This window comes from Stegostoma tigrinum, chromosome 7 (genome assembly GCF_030684315.1).
Source record: "Stegostoma tigrinum isolate sSteTig4 chromosome 7, sSteTig4.hap1, whole genome shotgun sequence".
Classification (NCBI taxonomy): Eukaryota; Metazoa; Chordata; class Chondrichthyes; order Orectolobiformes; family Stegostomatidae; genus Stegostoma; species Stegostoma tigrinum.
In genome coordinates this window covers 101,709,044-101,731,024 of record NC_081360.1, presented here as the reverse complement: position 1 = coordinate 101,731,024, position 21,981 = coordinate 101,709,044, and the positions used below count along the sequence as shown (strand labels likewise).

The 21,981-nt window shown below is 44.3% G+C and overlaps 1 protein-coding gene across 3 annotated transcripts in view; it reads right to left on the bottom strand.

The window, feature by feature from the left end:
- Positions 1–2,722: 2,722 nt before the first annotated feature.
- Positions 2,723–21,981, bottom strand: part of catip (ciliogenesis associated TTC17 interacting protein) — a 62,731-nt gene continuing 43,472 nt past the window's right edge. For 2 of the 3 annotated variants that reach the window (XM_059647560.1, XM_059647559.1), the window contains exons 8-10: positions 21,031–21,107; positions 19,152–19,240; positions 2,723–3,038 (exon numbers count right to left, since the gene is read on the bottom strand). In XM_059647560.1, coding sequence (XP_059503543.1) covers positions 2,817–3,038; positions 19,152–19,240; positions 21,031–21,107 — 388 coding nt within the window. In that variant the 3' untranslated portion in view covers positions 2,723–2,816. The remainder of the gene's footprint in view (positions 3,039–19,151; positions 19,241–21,030; positions 21,108–21,981) is intronic. The other variant, XM_059647561.1, reaches the window with a different exon arrangement.

Below are 21,981 nucleotides of genomic sequence, written 5' to 3'. Positions count from 1 at the left end.
CTGTTTGCAGATGGGTAGATAGGAAGCCTACAACCCAATAGCCTCAATATGGACTTTACTAGCTTGAAAATATCCCCACCTGGCAACATCCCATGATCAACCCTGCCTCCTCTTGACCTGTCTTCCCAATTCTGTTCCTCCACCTCACTGTCCCACCATTCTACTGCACTCACCTATCACCATCCTACCTACCTGTCCCAGTCCACCCTCTCTATTTCAGAGCTCCCTTCTCCATTACCCATTTCTGAAGTGTCCTGACCAAAATGTCGGCTTTCCTGCTCCTCTGCTGCCTTTTGTGCTGTGTTCCTCCAGCTCAACTGTTATCTGACTCCAGCAATCAGCAGTTTGTAACATCCCAGATGTAGGTTGATTGGTTGAAAAACCAACCTACCAGATTTTACCTAATCTATCTTCTGGCAGTAAAAAGAAAACATGCATATGGAATGTTCTTCAGAGGGTTGGTACAGACTTGACAGGCCAAATGTCCCCTTTGATACTAGTCACTGTCTATAATGCCACCTAATGTTGGTCAAACTTGGATGTGGCTTTCTCTACACTACCAGTGTTCCATCATACCTGACATCTACCTTCTGTTGACAATGGCTAGCCTAGTCAACTTTGTGCTGCATCTACTTTTGTCTCACTCAGGACTTTTTTAAAAAAACAGGCCCAACCAGGAAACAGGAGTTCCAAGGAGTTGATGCAGAAGAAGTCATCTCTGTTTGACCAGATAGCCACTGAGGCTGCCAGGCTAGCGTTCTACAACAAGAGACACATCATCACCAGCCAAGAAGTTCAGAATGCTCTTTGTTGTCTTCAGAGGATCTGCTAAAACAGCTGGAATAGACTCCTCTGAATTCTGATATAACTTGATGACTGTTTTTAATGTTTTGAATAAAGCTTTATCCATATTGAGTAGTGATGGGTCTTAATCCAACTCTGGCACTCAGCACATTCAGTGTAATATACCAACTACAACAATTCTCATAACCCACTGCAGGAGGCCCAGAATTGGAGGGGGGGGGGGGGGGGGGGTGGAAGGAGGAGTTAAAATGGTTCATGACTAGGAGATGCAGTAGTTTATTGAGAACTAAGTGGAGGTGTTCTGCAAAGCAGTCCCCAAGCCTCCACTTGGCTTCCCCCCCCCCCCCCAAATGTAGAGGAAGCCACACTGGGTACAGCAGATGCAGTATACCACATTGGCAGATGTGCAGGTGAATGTTTGTGGAAAGCCATCTTGGGGCCAGGGATGGGGGTGAGGGAGGTGTGGAGGCAAGTGTAGTACTTCCTGCAGTTGCAGGGGAAGGTGCCAGCAGTGGTGGGGTTGGAGGGCAGTGTGGAGCAGACAAGGGAGTCTTGGAGAGCGTGGTCTCTCTGGAAGGCAAATAATTCTTCTGCTTAGGAACCTTGCAGCCCAATGGTATCAATGTGGGCTTCACAAGATTCAAAATCTCCTTTCTTTCCCTTCACCCCCACCCCAACCCACCAGTGCATCCCAAAACCAGCCCAGCTTGTTCCCCCCACCACCCCATATCCCCCAAAACCAGCTCATCTCATCCCCCACCTCCCTAACCTGTTCTTCCTCTCCTACCCCCTCCCCCTACCTCCAAGTTGCACCTCCATTTCCCACCAACTAATCATCCCACCTTGACCTGGTCCATCCTCCCTGGGCTGACAAGTCCCCTCCTACCTATACTATCCTCTCCAACTATCTTCTCCTCTATCCATCTTCAGTCCACCTCCCCCTCTCTCCCTATTTATTTCAGAACCCTCTCCCCATCTCCTCCCTCTCTGAAGGGTCTAGGCCTAAAACATCAGCTCTGGTGCTCCTGAGATGCTGCTTGGCCTGCTGTGTTCATCCAGCTTCACACTTTATCTTGCTAGTAATGGCCCTTCTCTTTCAATTATCAGCCTTCCCTTCAAAGTTTGCTTTTGTTTTGTTCCTGTGAAATTCCAGGATCCTCAGGATGGTCACTACACCCCAGGTATTGGCCACAAGTGAGCTAGAATTTGAGGTATGATTTTTTCCCTTCCATGTGAGTGAATATTAAGATAAGGATTGAGTGGCATGTTTATAAATACATTGACCCAGCTTCAAGTGTCATCAGAATGAAACCAGGGCTGGGTTGGAAAGGGCACTAGTTCTAAACAGTTTCTTTGCTTGTTGTGATTCTCTGCAAAAGAGACCATTTTAGAATGGCCTGATGAGGATTAAACACCACTATTATCAGAATTTGTGGTGTCATGTAAAAGCATACATTTTTGGCTCAATCACCATCCAAAAGGTGATAGCTATTGTGGGCTTTTAATGCAAGTATACCATGGTTTAGCTTCACTTAGGTTCCCAAGTACCTGGGATACAGGAACAAGTCTGAGTGGATTGTTGCTTTACTGCATTAACACCTGATTGAGAAATGTCTAAATCCTCTCCTTTGGTTGCCTCACCAGCGTTTGTAGCTTTACTGCTGACCACTGTACAACAGGCCAGGCAGCATTAGAAGAACAAGCAAGTTCAGGTCAGCCCCCTTCATGGGGGCCCTTCATTTCCAGCTCCAGCATATCTACGCTGACTCTAGCATCTGCAGTTCTTGCAATCACTGCACACATTCACTTCTGGACATTTGCACTTTGATTTTTCTTTCCTACATGATCTGAAGCTGTGCATTGAGATACCAGACATTTTCTTAGAACAAAACATTTTAGATATCGTGACACAGCCGAATTACATGAAGTGAGAAGCACTTTGGGCTACTTTAATGTGAAGTGCTACACAAACATCGATGGTCAAAAAGCAAATAGTATAACAACAAAATTTTTCACTTTAAGTCTTCCCGTTCTTTGAAGGGGCTTGGCTTGTTTGAGGTGTGGAAGGCATTTCCTTCTGTGTGGAAAGCGGAGAAAGGGGCAAAATATTCTGCAGCAAAGGTGATGACATCCTCTGGTTTCCGGAGGAGGAGAAACTCCAGGAAGTCAGCCAGTAATGATCTCAATTCTGGGTGGTGTCTCAAGTAGCTATTGTAGTCAGCTTTGAGGGCCTCCTGAAAGACAAGAGGTGTGTTATTAACTAGCTTTTTGAACATAGAACATTACAGCACAATGCAGGTCCTTCGGCTCTCGATGTTGTGCCAACCTGTCATACCGATCTCAAGCCCATTTAACCTACACTATTCCATGTACGTCCATATGCTTGTCCAATGATGACTTAAATGTACCTAAAGTTGGTGAATCTACAACCGTTGCAGGCAAAGCGTTCCATTCCCTTACTACTCTCTGAGTAAAGAAACTACCTCTGACATCTGTCCTATATCTTTCACCCCTCAATTTAAAGCTATGCCCCCTCATGCTCGCCGTCACCATCCGAGGAAAAAGGCTCTCCCTATCCACCCTATCTAACCCTCTGATTATTTTATATGTTTCAATTAAGTCACCTCTCACACCTCTCAACCTTCTTCTCTCTAATGAAAACTGCCTCAAGTCCCTCAGCCTTTCCTCGTAAGACCTTCCCTCCATACCAGGCAACATCCTAGTAAATCTCCTCTGCACCCTTTCCAAAGCTTCCACATCCTTCTTATAATGCGGTGACCAGAACTGTACACAATACTCCAAGTGCGGCCGCACCAGAGTTTTCTACAGCTTCACCATAACCTCTTGGTTCTGGAACTCGATCCCTCTGTTAATAAAAGCTAAAACACTGTATGCCTTCTTAACAGCCCTGTCAACCTGGATGGCAACTTTCAAGGATCTGTGTACATGGACACAGAGATCTCCTGGCTCATCTACACTGCTAAGAATCTTACCATTAGCTCTGTACTTTGCCTTCCGGTTACTCCTACCAAAGTGCATCACCTCACACTTGTCTGCATTAAACTCCATTTGCCACCTCTCAGCCCAGCTCTGCAGCTTATCTATGTCTCTCTGCAACCTACAGCATCCTTCGTCACTATCCACAACTCCACCGACTTTAGTGTCGTCTGCAAATTTACTAACCCATCCTTCTACGCCCTCATCCAGGTCATTTATAATAATGACAAACAGCAGTGGACCCAACACCGACCCTTGCGGTACACCACTAGTAACTGGTCTCCAGGATGAACATTTCCCATCAACTACCACCCTCCGTCTTCTTTCAGCAAGCCAATTTCCGATCCAAACTGCTATATCTCCCACAATCCCATTCCTCCGCATTTTGTACAATAGCCTATTGTGGGGAACCTTATCGAACGCCTTGCTGAAATCCATATACACCACATCAACCGGTTTACTCTCATCTACCTGTTTGGTCACCTTCTCAAAGAACTCAATAAGGTTTGTGAGGCACGACCTTCCCTTCACAAAACCGTGCTGACTATCCCTAATCAATTTATTCTTTTCTAGATGATTATAAATGCTATCCCTTATAACCTTTTCCAACACTTTACCAACAACTGAGGTAAGGCTCACTGGTCTATAATTACCAGGGTTGTCTCTTCTCCCCTTCTTGAACAGGGGAACCACATTTGCTATCCTCCAGTCATCTGGCACTATTCCTGTAGACAATGATGAGTTAAAGATCAATGCCAAAGGCTCGGCAATCTCCTCCCTGGCTTCCCAGAGGATCCGAGGATAAATCCCATCCGGCCCAGGGGACTTATCTATCTTCACCTTCTGAAGGATTTCTAATACCTCTTCCTTGTGAACCTCAATCCCACCTAGTCTAGTAGACTTTATCTCAGTATTCTCCTCGACAACATTGTCATTTTCTAGCGTGAATACTGTTGAAAAATATTCATTTAGCGCTTCCCCTAGCTCATCTGACTCCACACATAACTTACCACTACTATCCTTGATAGGGCCTAATCTTACTCTCGTCATTCTTTTATTCCTTAAATACCTGTAGAAAGCCTTAGGGTTTACCCTGATCCTATCCACCAACAACTTCTCATGTCTCCTCCTGGCTCTTCTGAGCTCTCTCTTTAGGTCTTTCCTGGCTACCTCGTAGCCCTCAAGTGCCCTAACTGAGCCTTCACATCTCATCCTAACATAAGCCTTCTTCTTCCTCTTGACCAGAGATTCCACCTCCTTCGTAAATCACGGCTCCCGCACTCTACAGCTTCCTCCCTGCCTGACAGGTACATATTTATCTAGGACACTCAGGAGCTTTTCCTTGAATAAGCTCCACATTTCTAATGTGCCCATCCCCTGCAGTTTCCTTCCCCATTCTATGCTCCCTAAATCTTGCCTAATCTCATCATAATTGCCTTTCCCCCAACTATAACTCTTGCCCAGTGGTACACACCTATCCCTTTCCATCACTAAAGTTTGGATACATCAAATAATTATACATTCTCAGAAATATGTGTGTGTGTGGCAGTAGAGGCAGAATTAGGGCTGGAATAAGGCTATTAGAACATAGAACATAGAACAGTACAGCACAGAACAGGCCCTTCAGCCCACAATGTTGTGCCGACCATTGATCCTCATGTATGCACCCTCAAATTTCTGTGACCATATACATGTCCAGCAGTCTCTTAAATGACCCCAATGACCTTGTTTCCACAACTGCTGCTGGCAACGCATTCCATGCTCTCACAACTCTCTGTGTAAAGAACCTGCCTCTGACATCCCCTCTATACTTTTCACCAACCAGCTTAAAACTATGACCCCTCGTGCTAGCCATTTCTGCCCTGGGAAATAGTCTCTGGCTATCAACTCTATCTATGCCTCTCATTATCTTGTATACCTCAATTAGGTCCTCTCTCCTCCTCCTTTTCTCCAATGAAAAGAGCCGAGCTCAGTCAACCTCTCTTCATAAGATAAGCCCTCCAGTCCAGGCAGCATCCTGGTAAACCTCCTCTGAACCCTCTCCAAAGCATCCACCTCTTTCCTATAATAGGGCGACCCAGAACTGGACGCAGTATTCCAAGTGCGGTCTAACCAAAGTTTTATAGAGCTGCAACAAGATCTCACGACTCTTAAACTCAATCCCCCTGTTAATGAAAGCCAAAACACCATATGCTTTCTTAACAACCCTGTCCACTTGGGTGGCCATTTTAAGGGATCTATGTATCTGCACACCAAGATCCCTCTGTTCCTCCACGCTGCCAAGAATCCTATCGTTAATCCTGTACTCAGCTTTCAAATTCGACCTTCCAAAATGCATCACCTCGCATTTATCCAGGTTGAACTCCATCTGCCACCTCTCAGCCCATCTCTGCATCCTGTCAATGTCCCGCTGCAGCCTACAACAGCCCTCTACACTGTCAACGACACCTCCGACCTTTGTGTCGTCTGCAAACTTGCTGACCCATCCTTCAATCCCCTCATCCAAGTCATTAATAAAAATTACAAACAGTAGAGGCCTATTCTGCTCATCAAACCTGTTCCATTGTGAGACAGTAAGATATACGTGCAGAAATGGGCCCTTTGGCCCAACGAGTCTGCTCCACCACTCAATCTTGGCTGATACCTTTCTCAACCTCATTCTCCTGCCTTCTGCCTATAACCCTTGATTTCTTTACCAATTATTACAGACCAGACCAAACCCCTTCAAAACAAACCAAAGCTCCACTCTAACTTTTATGAAATGCACTGTATTTCAGATGTGATTCGATTGGTCAAACTACTAGGCTTTAAGCAAAAGCACACTTTATCCTTACACAATTCTTACACCGCAGTTAGGATACTAACAAAATAAACACTGGCATAACACTATTGAAATACTTAACAAAATAATATATTATTTAACTACTACTCATCAATTTTTCTAATACGGTAGCATCCCAGAAACACACTCCTGTCAAAGGCAAGTTCAGCAACACTGATTTCCTTCACTAGCTATCCCCTCCAGTCCAGGAGAAGGAACATCGACAGAATGAATCTAGCAGCAGAGAGAGAACCCAAGGTCAATACAGTGTGGAGCTGGAAGAAGGCAGCGGGTCAGGGAGTATCAGAGGTGCAGGAGAGTTGGTGTTTCAGGGTTACACCCTTCATTAGGATTGTGGAGGGGGAAAGGGAGCTCAAATAAATAGAGGGAAGGTCGGGTGGGGTTGGGCGAATGTAGGTGGAATATAGGTAGGGGGCTATGAAGATAGGTCATGGGAAGGGTGGGCAGATAGTGGGTGAGAAAGAAGATGGACAAGTTGTGTCACATCAAGGGAGCAGAGATGAGAGGGAGGGATGGACATGGAATGAGGCTGGTGATGGGGAGATTTTGAAGTTGGTGAATTCTATGTTGAGGCCATTGGGCTGTAGGGTCCCAAAGTGGAACATAAGGTGTGGCCGGATTGGTGGGAAGGGTGGAGCAGATGAGGGAGTTGCAGAGTGAGTAGTCCCTTCAGAAGGCAGATAGGGATGGGGAGAGAACTAGCTCTTTGGTGGTGGGGTCTGATTGCAGGTAGCCAAAGTGGCAGAGAATGAAACTTCAGATGCAGAGGTTGGTGGGGTGGTATGTAAGGACTAGGGGGAATTCTGTCTTTATTTTTGTTGGGGGAGGGCATGTGAGGGCAGAAGTGTGGAAAATGGAAGAGATGCATTTGAGGGCATTGTGAATCGCTGGAGGGGTAAAGTTGTGAACTTTGAAGTAGGAGGACATCAGAAATGTCCGGGAGTGGAGCGCTCCATCCTGGTAGCAGACGTGGGATGCATTCCACGCTCAGACATTCCTGATGTCCTCCTACTTCAAGGACCGCAATTTCCCCTGCTCTGGTGATCAAAAATGCCCTCAACCACATCCCTTGCATTTCCCACACTTCTGCCCTCAAACACCCTCCCCCCACCAAAAATAAAGACAGAATCCCCTGGTCCTCACATACTACCCCGCCAAGCCCTGCATCCAGCATATCATTCTACAACACTTCCGCCACCTGCAATCCAACCCCACAACCAAAGAGAATTTCCCTCCCCACCCCTATCTGCCTTCTGTAGGGACCACTCACTCCGCGACTCCCTTATCCGCTCCACACTCCCCACTAACCCCATCACCCCCGACACCTTTCTCTACAACCGCAGGAGGTGTTACACTCGCCCCTACATCTCCCCTCTTACCCCCGTCCAAGGCCCCAAATAATCTTTCCAAATCCAATAGGGACTCACCTGTACATCCTCCAACCTGGTCTACTGCATCCACTGCTCCTCTACATCAGTGAGGCCAAGCACAGACTCAGTGACCGATGACTCTGTATGAGATAATCAGCAAGACCTTCTGGTTGCCAAACATTTCAACTCCCCCTCCCACTCCCTGGGTGACATGTCCATCCTGGTCTCTTCCAGTGTCATAATTACACCACTAGTAAACTGGAGGAGCACTGCCTCATATTCTACCTCAAGAGCCTACAGCCCAATAGCCTCAACATAGAATTCACCAGCTGCAAAATGCCCCCACTCCTGACCTCCTCCCATGTCCATCCCTCCCTCTCATCCCCACCTCCTTGACGTGGCACGACCTGTCCATTCTCTTTCTCATCTATCTGCCCCACCCTTCCCATGACCCATGCCCACATCCCCGACCTGCATCTACCTACCTTCCCCCAGCACCACCCTGCCTTCCCTCTATTTGTTTCTGAGCTTCCTTCCCCTTCCCCAGTCCTGATAAAGGGTGCAAACCCAAAACATCGACTCTCCTGCGCCTTTGATGCTCCCTGACCTGCTGTGTTCCTCCAGCTGCACTCTGACTCCAGTTCTTGTTATCTCCAAGAGGGAACTCAAGCTTTTGGCAGCAGCAAAGAGACAGTTGCCACGAACAGCTTCGACTCCAAAAATGCAACTTCAACAACTGAAAGTAAAAACTAAAACCCGTATCTATGTGAGCCTGACTGCACCCACTCATGCTTTTATAGTCTACTTTAAAAAAAACCCCACATCTATTTTCACTGCTTTCCATGGGACAAGCACCTGAGCACCAAGTGTACAACAATTCCCTCAAAAGGACCAGGGCAGACAAAGCCCTCTCAACGCACATATCGTTAGACCAATCACGAAACTATCTAACTGTCTTAAATACACTCAATGACTTAACCTCCACAGCCTTCTGCGGCAATAAGTTTCACAGATTAACCATTCTCTGGCTGAAGAAATTCCTGCTCATCTTAGTTCTAAACGGTCATCCCTTCACTCTGAGGCTCTGCCCTTGCATTCTAGTTTCTCCTACTAGTGGAAACATCTCCCCTACATCCACTCTATCCAGGCCTCTCAAAATCCTGTAAGTTACAATCAGATCACCCCATGTCCTTCTAAATTCCATCAAGTTCAGACCCTGACTCCTGAACTGCTCCTTAAATGACAAGCCCTTCATCACTGGGATCATTCTTGTAAACCTCCTCTGCATGGCGAGCATGTCCTTCCTTAGATACGGGTCCCAAAACTGCTCACAACAAAGAGATCTGACCACAGCCTTACAGAGCCTCAGCAGTACATCCCTGCTCTTGTATTCCTATCCCCTTGAAATGAATGCTAACTTGCATTTGCTTCCTGAACTGCTAAGTGAACCTACATTTTAACCTTAAGAGAACCTGAACTAGGAATCTCAGGTCCCTATGTGCTTCAGATGTCTGAACCCCCTCCCCATGTAGAAAACAACCTACACCGCTATTCTTCCCACCTAAAAGCATAACCTCTCACTTTGCCACCTTGTACTCCATCTGCGACTTCTTTGCCCGCTCTCCTAGCCTGTCCAAATTCTCCTGTAGCCTCACACTTCCTCGACATTGCCTGTCCCTCCACACCTATCTTTGAGTCATTTGCAAACTTTGCAACAACGGCCTCAGTTCCTTTGTCTAGATCATTAACGTATAACATGAATGGTCCCAACACTGACCCCTGTAGAAATCCACTAGTCACCAGCTGCCATGCCTGAATAAAGACGTTTTATCCTTACTCTCTGTTTTCTGCCAGTCTGCTGATGCCCCATTTATGACATGGGCTGTTTTTACCTTATTTACTAACCTGCTGCATGGCACCTTGTCAAAAGCCTTCTGGAAATCCAAATAGATCATGACCACTGGCTCTCATTTTGTTAACTTGCTCATTATCTCCTCAAAATATTCAAACAGATTTGTCAGACATGACCTCCCCTTGACGAAGCCGTGATGGTCAGCCCGGTTTTACCATGCACTTCCAAGTACATCCTTAATAATGGACTCCGAAATCTTACCAATGACTGACATGACTCTAAGTGGTTGATAGTTTCTTGTCTTCTGCCGCCTCCCTTCTTAAACAGGGCTGTTACATTAACTATTTTGCAGTTCTATGGAGCTCTTCTTGACTCCAATGATTCCTGAAAGATCACCCCCAATGCCTCTACAATCTCCTTAATTATCTCCTTCAGAACCCTGGGATGCAATCCATCTGGTCCAGGCCATTTATCTACCTTCAGGCCTTTCAACATTCCTCAGCAGCTTCTCCTTAGTGACGGCGACTACATTCATCTCTTCCCCCTGAAGTTTTGGTATGCTGCTTGTGTCTTCCGCTGTGAAAACTGATGCAAAGTTTCTATTCAGTTCCTCTGCCATTTCTTTGTTCCCCATTACTACTTCTCCAGCCTTATTTTCCAGTGGCCTAATGTCCATTCTTGGCTCTCACTCACCTTTTAGATATCTAAAGAAACTCTGGTAATCTTCTTTTACATTATTAGCTTATTCTCATATTTAATTTTTTCAACTCCCCTTTACCTTATTGCTATTTTAGTTATTCTTTACTGATTTCCCAATCCGGTGACCTCCCACTAATCTTCATCACACTGTATGTTTACTTCTTGGTCTTTCATCCCGACTTCCCTTGTCAGCCATGGTTGCCTCATCTTCCCCTTCACATGTTGCTTTTACCTTGTGATAAATTTCTGCTGTGCATCTTGAGTCACTCTCAGAAACTGCTCTACTGTCTTCCCTGCTACACTCTCCTTCCAATCAACTCTGGTCAGCTCCTCCCTCACGCTTTTGTAGTTATCCTTTACTCAGTTGTAGTACCATTACATCTAATTCTTCCTCTCAAACCGCAGGGTGAATTCTATGATTCTGATCATTGCCCCCAGGCGTTCATTTACCTTCTACTCCCTAGTCAAGTCTGCAACATTACACACCATCAAATCCAGAACTGCCTGTTCCCTAACAGGCTTTACCACAAGCTGCACCAAAAAAGCATCCCGCAGACGTTCCACAAATTCCTTTCCTTGAGATCTGCTACCAATCTGACTTTCCCACTGCACCTGTGTGTTGAAATCCTCCATGATTATTGTAATTTTGCCTTTCAAACATGGCTTTTCTATCTCCTAATTAATTTATTCCCCACATCCTGGCTTCTTCTAGGAGGGCTGTATACAACTCCCATCAGGTCTTGCTCAACTTTTCACACTTAGATTCTACACCTTCCAACTCTATTTTACTTCTTGCTATTGATTTAATTTCATTTCTTGCCAACCCATCTGCCCATCCTTTCAATAGGAGGTGTCTCCTTGGATATTTAGTTCCCAGCCCTGATCCCCTTGCAGCCACATCTTTGTGGTACTAACGTTATTATACCTGCTAATTTCAATCTGTGCTACAAGCTCATTTACCTTGTTCTGCGTATATCTGTGGACTAAGTGCAATGCCCTTCTCTGTTCTGCCTGAAGTTACATTCCTGAGCCTTTTCAATAATCCGCCCTATTAGTTGTTGTGAAAACTTCAATAATCGTTGCAGTGCCCTTTCCCCTTTAACATGTTCCATAATTTTCCATGCGAGCAACCCCATTCGCCCATTATTCAATAAATTCTTTGCTGATCTGCTTACAGCCTTGTCTCACTCTCCTGTCTTATCACCTGTTATGGACCAGACCCCCTCAATATATTTTAAGGTAGCCTAGACCCTAGCATTTTCTTATTTGCAACGGTAGTAGATTCGCCAACTTTAGGTACATTTAAGTCGTCACTGGATAAGCATATGGACGTACATGGAATAGTGTAGGTTAGATGGGCTTGAGATCGGTATGACAGGTCGGCACAACATCGAGGGCCGAAGGGCCTGTACTGTGCTGTAATGTTCTATATTGTTCTATCTATCTATATATTTTAAAGGTAGATATGATGTGCTTGGTTCCAGACGCAATGCAACTGGTCAAACTACTTGACATTAACAAAACACAATTTATTTAAACAATATAGTTAAAATAAAAACAAAAGAGGAATTCTTGGGCCTATCAGAATAGGTTAACTATTGGAAGATTTAACAGAATAATATATACAATAACTATAGTAATATCCCATTAACACCCTCTTTGGCAAAAAAGCAAATTCAGGTACAGATTCTCAAATGCAGTTCTCCAATCCAGGAGCTAAAAAATATATCAAGAGAAAATTCAGAGAAAGTAGCAGCTAGGGAATAGGGAATGGAATTTTTGCAGTAAGGTGGTTGGGAGGAGGTGTATGCTAGGTAGCTGTGGGAGTCGATGGGCTTGAAATGGATATCGGTTTCTAGGTGGTTGCCCGAGATGGAGGCAGAGAGGTCCAGGAACGTGAAGGAAGTGTTAGAGATTGTCCAGGTGAACTTAAGGTTGGAGTGGAAGGTGTTGGTGAAGTGGATGAACTGTTCGAGCTCCTCGTGGGAGCACGAGGTGGCGCCGATACAGTCATCAATGTAATGGAAGAAGAGGTGGGGTTTAGGGCCAGTGTAGGTACGGTAGAGGGGTCACATCTGCCAATGTGGTATACTGCATCCGCTGTACCCATTGTGGCCTCCTCTACAACGGGGAAACCAAGCAGAGGCTTGGGGACTGCTTTGCAGAACACCTACGCTCAGTTTGCATTAAATAGTTGTACCTCCCAGTCGCGAACCATTTCAACTCCCCCTCTCGTTCCTTAGACGACATGTCCATCTTGGGCCTCCTGCAGTGCCACAATGATGCCACCCGAAGGTTGCAGGAACAGCAACTCATATTCCGCTTGGGAACCCTGCAGCCCAATGGCATCAATATGGATTTTACAAGCTTCAAAACCTCCCCTCACCCTACTGCATCCCAAAACCAGCCCAGCTCATCCCCACCTCCCTAACCTGTTCTTTCTCTCGCCTATGCCCTCCTCCCACCCCAAGCCGCACCCCCATTTCCTACCTACTAACGTCATCCCACCCCCGTGATCTGTCCGTCCTCCCTGGGCTGACCTTTCTCCTCCCTAACTCCTTACCTACACTCACCTTTAGTGGATCCATCCCCGGCTCTTTAACCTGTCTGTCTCCTCTCCACCTATCTTCTCCTCTATCCATCTTCGATCCGCCTCCCCCCCTCTCGCTATTTATTTCAGAGCACTCTTCACCTCCCCCATTTCTGTTGAAGTGCCTAGGCAGAAACGTCAGCTTTCCTGCTCCTAAGATGCTGCTTGGCCTGCTGTGTTCATCCAGCTCCACACTTTGTTATCTCAAAATCTACACTAGCTCCACTTTCTAGCACGACTCCTGTAGCCTTTAATGTTATGAAACTCATCCAAGTATTTTTTAAAGGTTGTGAGGTTTCCTGCCTAAAATACACTCCCAGGCAGTGCATTCCAGGCCCTCACCACCTTCCGTGTGAAAAAGTTTTCCTCAAGTCTCCTCTAAACCTCCTGCTTTTTGCTTTAAAATTATGCTCCCTTGTTATTGACCCCTTAACTAAGGGGAACAGTTGCTTCCTATCCACCCTGTCCATGCTCCTTATAATCTGACACACCCCAACAGGTTTACCCTCCTCCAAACTTTCTCTCCGAAGGAACAACTTGAGCTTAACCAGCCTCTCTTCAAAGTTAAACTGCTCCATCCCAAGCAGCAACTTGGTGAATCTCCTGTGTACCAATCCCCCAATGCAATCATGTCCTTTCCTCTAATGTGGCACCCAGAACTGCACACAGTGGTTAGAACTGCACATACTTCCTAACCACAGTTCAGTGCAGCTCCAACGTAGCCTCCCTGCTCTTGTAATTTATGCCTTGACTGATCATTTGCCTTCTTAACTACCCCAGAAATCTGCCTTGCCACCTTCAGGGACCTGTGGCAAGCATCCCAAGAACCCTCTGTTGCTCTGAGCTTCCTAGAGTCTTTCTGGTGTTCTTACCCCATCAAAGCTAATTGAAGGGCAGAAAGGGGTGAATGAACTACTTTTGATCATTCATTCAAAGCTTGGGTGGCACGGTGGCTCAGTGGTTAGCACTGCAGCCTCACAGCACCAGGGACGCGGGTTCAATTCCAGCCTCGGGTGACTGTCTGTGTGGAGATTGCACATTCTCCCCGTGTCTGCGTGGGTTTCCTCCGGGTGTTCTGGTTTCCTCAGTGCAGGCTAGGTGGATCAGCCATGATAAATTGCCCGTAGTGTTCAGGGGTGAGTGGGTTATAGGGGGATGGGTCTGGGTGGGATGCTCCAAGGGGCGGTGTGGACTTGTTGGGCCGAAGGGCCTGTTTCCACACTGTAGGGAATCTAATCTAATCTAATCTAAAAAACAGTCAGCTGCCACCCAGTTAACTATTCTTACACTTGTCCTTTTCTACTGCCATCCTAAACGTTATGATACGGTGATCGGTATCCCCTAAATTACTCACTAGTGGCACAGGATCTACTTGGTCCAACTCATTTCCAAGAACCAGGTCTAGCAGTACCACATTTTGGACTGGACACATACTGTTTTAGAAACTAATAATGCTGAACATAATGTAGAGGTTTTTTCTTTCTATGCTTTATGCTACCATTATCCCAGTCTATGGCTGGATACTTAAACACTTTCATTGAAATTTTTGCACCCACGCAAGGTCCTTGCAGATTTGTTCCTCTTCATTCGTTCTCATTGGTAGCCTCTAGCCTATATCAAGCTATATCACTGCACCTTTACATTCCGTGGGTCTAGAGAAGTAAATTCTGTCTCCAGCTCTGAAATACTGTCTTTACTGTCTTTTCCTGTTGTTCATCAAATGCTTTTAGACAAAGTCCAAAAACCTTCTAATTAGAATTTTACTTGAACCTCCACACACCATAAAACCCACCAACCCGCCACCTCACTCTTCCTAAGATTGATTTGAATGGATATTTTTCTAATCAATCTATTAGAATTGTTGTTACATACCTCTAGAGCAAGTGGGACTTGAACCCAGCTGTCCTGGCTCCAAGGGAGAGACACTACCATTGCACCACAAAAGCCCTTACGTGCTTTAATACATTTACTAATTAGTTTACTTACTTTACAACTCTTTTCACTCTTAGATATTTATAATTCTCCGGACACAATTAGATACTAATCACTATCTCTTCTGAAGATCTTGAATCCAGGAACAGTTAACAACCAGCCTTGCTTTTCCTGAATTAAATCTCAGGATATAGCACTGTAATTTCACAATCCATGTCTGTAACTCACCAATCTTACTTACTGTACTTGTGCATTCAGATAAATGCAGTCTAACCCTGGCCTAGAATGTTTTAATTTCTCCCACATTTCAACTCACCCATTAACTTCTTATAATCCATTCCAATTCCAAATATCTCTCCTGGTACTTTGTGCATCCTGATATTCTTCTCTGATAGTCCCCCCTAGTACCCACATCATTGCTAAATCAGCAAAGAAACACAGAAGATAGGAGCAGGAATAGGCCATTCAGTCCCTCAAACCTGTTCTGCCATTTATTACAATCGTAGTTGAGCTCCATACCCTAATCCTCCCTCCATATTCCTTGGCTGCTTTGACCACAAGATCTACATTAACCACCTTCTTGAAAACACATAATTTTTTGGCCTCAACTGCTTTCTGTCTAATTCACACAGCAACATCTATGCATCCTCCTCACAGCTCAACCTTCCACCCTACTTTGTGCCATCTGAAACTTTGAGATATTACATTTACCGCATATAGTCAAGTAAAAGTCAATCTCATGTAAAAGCCCACCCTCTATTTTTAGCCAAACAGTCTGGAATTTTCCACATATTTCATGTAAACGTTGATCCCAGTTCTTCAAAGATAACAGGTCAACATTTGTGAGTCAAGGTATAATCCCGTACATATGTGTGACAATGAGGAAATGAATCCTTTTTTGTGCTGTTATGTATTTTGACATTTTTTCATCATTTTGTGTAAAAATACCCTCCAGAAAGAAAACAAAAAATATTTAGCAGCATTTAGATGTTTTGTAGAGAAGACAATTATAACTGTAGCAGCAAGAGGATTTTGTGTTTCGGAGAAACTTGTGAGAGTCTGGAGAAAGATATCGAACCAACTTCAGACAATGCCAAAACAAATGTTTGCCAGCAGAGGCAAATCTAGAAAGTGGCTACAATTGGAGAAAAAGAGTTGCTGAGGGGAAAATTGTCAAAATGGAGAATGGATTAGTCGTGAAACCATCTAAATCCATGCACGAAACGAATCAAAGAAGGATGGACCTTTGGGTTTTAAGGCAAGTGATCAATGATGCACAAGATTCATGACAATGCATGACTTAGTACTTTCACAGAGAACTCAGATTATATAAAAGCTGCCTGCTGAACTAGAGGATAAGATACTGTAATAATTAGTGTAATTCGTTGTGTTCTTTGTCTTTATTCATTTCGATATCAATTGGGCTTCTGCTAATGATACAGTATTTTGGGCTGTAGCATGAATTTCAGCCCCTTAAAAGTAGTTCCCATGCAATAGTCGACCCATAAATTTAATCTTAAAAAACAGTCTAAAAAATTCAACTTTTACACGAGTATATATGGTAATGCCCTCATCTAAGTTATTAACATATCTTGTGAATAGCTGGGGTCCTAGTCATTCCCTGCCATTCAGAAAACAACCCATTCCTGATGAAGGGTTTTGGCTTGAAACATTAACTTTCCTGCTCTTCTGATGCTGCCTGATTTGCTGCTTTTCCAGCCTCACAACAATAGACTCTGGCTTCCTGCATCTGCTGTCCTTATTGCCTTTATCTATTGCTCTTTCTTTCCCATCTGCTAACCAATTTTCTATCCCTCTCAATACACTATCACTAATCTCGTGCACTTTAATTTTACACATTAATCTCTTATGTGGGACTTTGCTGGAAGTCTTCTGAAATCTAAATAAACTGCATCCACTGACTCCTCTTGATCTACTAATTACAACCTTGAAGCAGACCAGAAGATTTGTCAAGCATGATTTCTGTTTCGCAAATCCATGCTGACTCTGTCTGATTCTATCACTGTTTTCTAAGTGCTCTGTTCTAAAATCCTTGACAATGGACTCAAGCATCTTCCCACTACCAAAATCAGGCTTATTGGTCTATTATATCCTGTTTTCTCTCTATCATTGTTTTTAAATAGTGAGGTTACAATAGTTCCCCTCCAGTCTGTAGGAACTGTTCCAGAGCATAAAGAATCTTGGAAGATGACCACCAATGCAACCACTATTTCTGCAGCCACTTCCTTGAGGACCTCCTCTGGGATGTTGATTGTAGACCCTAGGGATTTGTCAGCCTTCAATCCCATTAATTTCTCCAACACCAGATTTGCTTCAGTTCTTCCCTTACACAAAATCCTAAGATCCCAAACATTCCCGGCATATTATTTGGGTCCCCTTTATGAAAACAGACACAAAGTATGAATTTATGATGTACAAAGAATGAATCTTTGCTCCCCAATACAAATTTCCCCGTTTCTGACTGTAAGGGACCAACATTAGTTTTCATCTATCATTTTCTTTTTTCATAACTACAGACACTTTTCCGGTCAGTTCTGAAGTCCCCTTCTTAACCAAAATTTGGTCCTCATTTACTGACTTCTAAACTGTTTCCAAACCCAGGTCTTTTTTTTTTGCCAGTTTGTGCGCCTCTTTTTTGCACTTAATATTATCTCTAAATCCCCTTATAAGCCACGGTTTGAGCATTGTTCTCTTTGCACACTGGCGCCAGATACAATTAAACAGTTTTTGTACTTCACTTATTTGCTGTTTGAATGGTTGTCATTGCCTATCCACTGTTATTCCTTTCAGTAACATCCATCATAGCCAACTCAAACCTCATAGCATCATTGGTCAGCCATCCCCAAAGGATTTCTCTCAACTACATTGTCAATTATTTCTTTCTCATTGCATAATGTCCAGTCTACAATCGCCTGTTTTCTAGTTTAAGTTCTTTCCAACAGCACTAGCAAAATGTCCTGTACATTTTCCCCAAAGGCACTCATTGTCCTAACTTGGAAGTATATCACCGTTCTTTCACTGTCGCTGGGTCAAAATCCTTTAACATCCTCCCTAATGGTATTGTGTGTGTACCTATTCCAAATGGACTGCAGCAGTTCAAGAAGGCAGCTCACCAGTAACTTCATAAGGACAAGTTTGGGTAGGCAATAAATCCCCACATATCCTGAATAAATAAGAATGCACTTAGACCTGAATCTGTGAAGATGGCTTGTATAGGTGCCTTCTTCCATTGAGCCAGTCCCAGTGTCTCAGGAACCTAAAACCCATTATCATGTATCATCTTTCCTGCGATCTGTCTAATCCACCAATTTCTGTACTCACTTGCTGTTGGCATTATGAGTAGCCTGAGATTACTACCTTTGGGGTTGTGTTGTTAATTTTCTACCTGGTTCCCCAAATAATGTCTGCAGGATCACTATCCCCTTCCTACCTCTGCCATTAGTAGAAACATGGACCACAACTGCTAGTTGCTGACCTGTTCACAGAAGAGTGTCCAACATGTGCTCTGAGTCCTTGGCAATGGCACCTGGAAGGCAGCTTATTGTCCTGGAGTTGTATCCATGACCACAGAAAAGCATGACTGTTCTCCTAATTAATTAAACCCCATCAATACTAATCTTTCATTCTTCCTCCTTGCCTCTCTGCAGCTGAATCACCTATTGTGTCAGTGACGATGGGAACTGCAGATGCTGGAGAATCCAAGATAACAAAGTGTGAAGCTGGATGAACGCAGCGGGCCAAGCAGCATCTCAGGAGCACAAATGTGTCACTGGCTTGGCTCTTGCATACTGTAACTCAACATGCTGAGCAGTGAATCAGCATGCTGCAACTCAATGCATTGAGCAGTGACGCAGCAAACTGCAATTCAATGTACTGAGCTGCTAATCAGCATGTGAGTCAATGTATTGTTACACAGCACACGTATGACATTTTCATCGGTTTCATTTTTGTGGACAGGCAAGAGTTAAAAATAACAAACAAACTTTCAGCATCTTATGTTCAGGCTGAGTGCAGGCCCCAGTACAAGTAGCAATGAATTGGTACCGTTCTGTCGATAAATTTAGAATACAGCTGCAGGTCTTCTTCCCAAATCAAGGGTTTCTTCTCAAATACTGGTTTAGGTTCCTCTTCATCTGCAAAAGTTTAGAAACAACAGAAAATTATCCTTAAACTGCTAATAATTGAAAACTCTCCTGTAAATCCAGAGGAAGGTACAATGAGGATTGAGTCCATCAGAGGGAGTGGGATATCTATCTGGAGCAATACAGGAGGTTAATGACGTGGAAATGTAGAGATGTGTTGGGACGAGTTGTCTTGTAGAAGAGGGTTGGGGCAGGAGTAACTGAGATGATGGTGGCAGTCCGGGTTGAACAACTGAACTCGCTTCCCTTTCCCTTCTGCATTCAATAAGACCATTAGTCCATACAATGTAGCAGCAGAAGTAGGCTATTCAGCCCATCAAATCTGCTCCACTATTTGAGGAGATCATGGCTGATCTGACAACCATTAACGCCACATTCCTATCTTTTCCCCATGACCCTTGATCCCCTTACTGATTAAAAACCTGCCTATTTTAACCTTGGATAATGACCCAGCCTGAATAGCCCTCTGCATAAAGAATTCCAAAACCTCACTACTGATGAGAGAAGAAATTCCTCTTCATCTCTCTGCTAAATGAGTGACTCCTTACTCTAAGATTATACCCTTTCGATCACAGTCTTTCCCACAGGGGAAACGACCTGTCATGCTCCCTAAGAATCTTATATGTTTCAATAATGTCACCTCTCATTCTTCTAAACCCCAGTGAGCACAAATCCAACCTAATCAACCCCTCCTCAAAGATAACCTCTCCACACCCTGGATCAACCTGACGAAACGTCTCTAGAATGCATCCAATTGCCATTGTATCTTGCCTTAGATAAAGTGCCCAAGCTGTTTACAGTATTTCATCAGTGGTCTAACTAGTGTCCTTAGCAAGACCTCCCTATGAATAAAAAACCCTACATTCATACTCCATTCCCTCTGAAATAAAAACCCGACAAAACTGTGGATGCTGTAAATCAGGAACAAAAACAGATGTTGCTGGAAAAGCTCAGCAGATCTGGCAGCATCTGTGAAGAAAAAAAGCAGAGTTAATGTTTTAGGTCCAGTGACCCTTCCTTATTATGGTTCTGCTGAAAGGTCACCAGAACAGAAATGTTAACTCTTATTTTTCTTCACAGATGCTGCCAGGCTGGCTGAGCTTTTCCAGCAATTTCTGTTTTTGTTCCCTCTGAAATAAAGGTCAATATTTCATTTTCCTTCTGTATTACCTGCTGAACATTTAAGCTAGCTTTATATGATTCATGTGATTTATCTGGGTTTGTACTGTAGTGTTAAGTAGACGGGGGCTACTTCAACATCTTTGTAAATTGTCTTTGACAAAGACAAGCACGAGAATCCCTGGAGACCTGGTTTTCAACCATCGATGCAATTAACAAACATGTTGAAATAGACCCCATCTACCTACCGCTCCAGCACAAAAACCAGAAACAAGATTGCACACCATGGCAGATCAGACCATATAAATTCAGAGTAGGGCAGAACAGCAGCGTTTCAAAGAAGACTACACGGACAATGTCACCAAGAAGGAGGACAAAATGTTTGCATGAAAATCAGTCAGCTCGGCGAGCCAACCAACAACTCCACAGCTCCTCTGAACAATGCGGGATTCCATTCAGCCCGTCAAGAATATGTCAGCTCTTTGAAGGAGCGGTACAATTAGAGCCACTTCTCTTTATAGCCCTGCAAATTCACCCTTTTCAAACAAGATAGTTTGGAATCTGCCCCTCCACTGCTCTTTCAGCGAGTGAGCTCCTAAACCCAATAGTCCCAGTGTGAACCATTCCCAGGAACAATGTCAAAGATATAAAAGTTACAGTACCTACTTCTCTCAGGTGAGGTAACTGGGTCAGCACCATTGTAGCTGGGGAGCCCACTTGCACTCTGCTTGTTAAATGCCTACAAGAAGAGTGGATTGAACCATGAACATCACTGATGGTGAGCAGAGACTGTGTCAAACTTGTAGCAACAGCAATGCACTAAAAAAAAGTCTTAAAGTGCTTCATGGAAGCTTTGTTAACACTGAGCTACATAAGGAAATATTACCATGTTAAGGAGGAGGAAATGAAAGTGCACCTTTAAAATGGTAGAGAAGAGGGGTACAGGAAAGAATTTTAGATTTTCAGGCCTAGGCAACTAAAGTCTGAGTTAGCAATGGTGGGTGGTCCAGGATTACGCTGATAATGAGGTTTGTTTACCACGGAATTTCGCAGAACAGAAAGATGCCCTTCAGCCAATTGTGTTTGACAGAGTTATTGAATTAAGTTCATGTCCCTACTTTTACCCTTATTGTTGCATTCCATATTTCTGGGTCAATATTGTATTTGCATGGCCAGTTGTCGAATCTGGCAAATGCTGACTAGTAAATTGGGGACACTGCAACAGGATGGCAGACAGTGACCCACAAATGCCTGATTATTGTTGGCAGCATCTCCCTGTCCTTCTGTCACTTTGTCCACTGCCAAAGAATCTCCTCAATTCCCACGGAGGTAGCAGACTGTCCAAGTTGGAGATATTATACGTGTTGTGGCACAGAGGTAATGTCATTGAACTAGTAATGTAAAACACCAGGCTAATGGTCTGGGAACATGGGGTTGAATCCCACAATGGCAGGTAGTGAAATCTGAATTCAATGTTTTTTTTTAAATAAAAGCTAGTCTAATGGTGACCGTGTAACCAGTGTCGGGGTGGATGTGGAGCCAATCAAGTTGCTGCTTTGTCCTGGATAGTGTCATGGTCCTTGAGTGTTGCTGGGGCAGCAGCTATCCAGGAA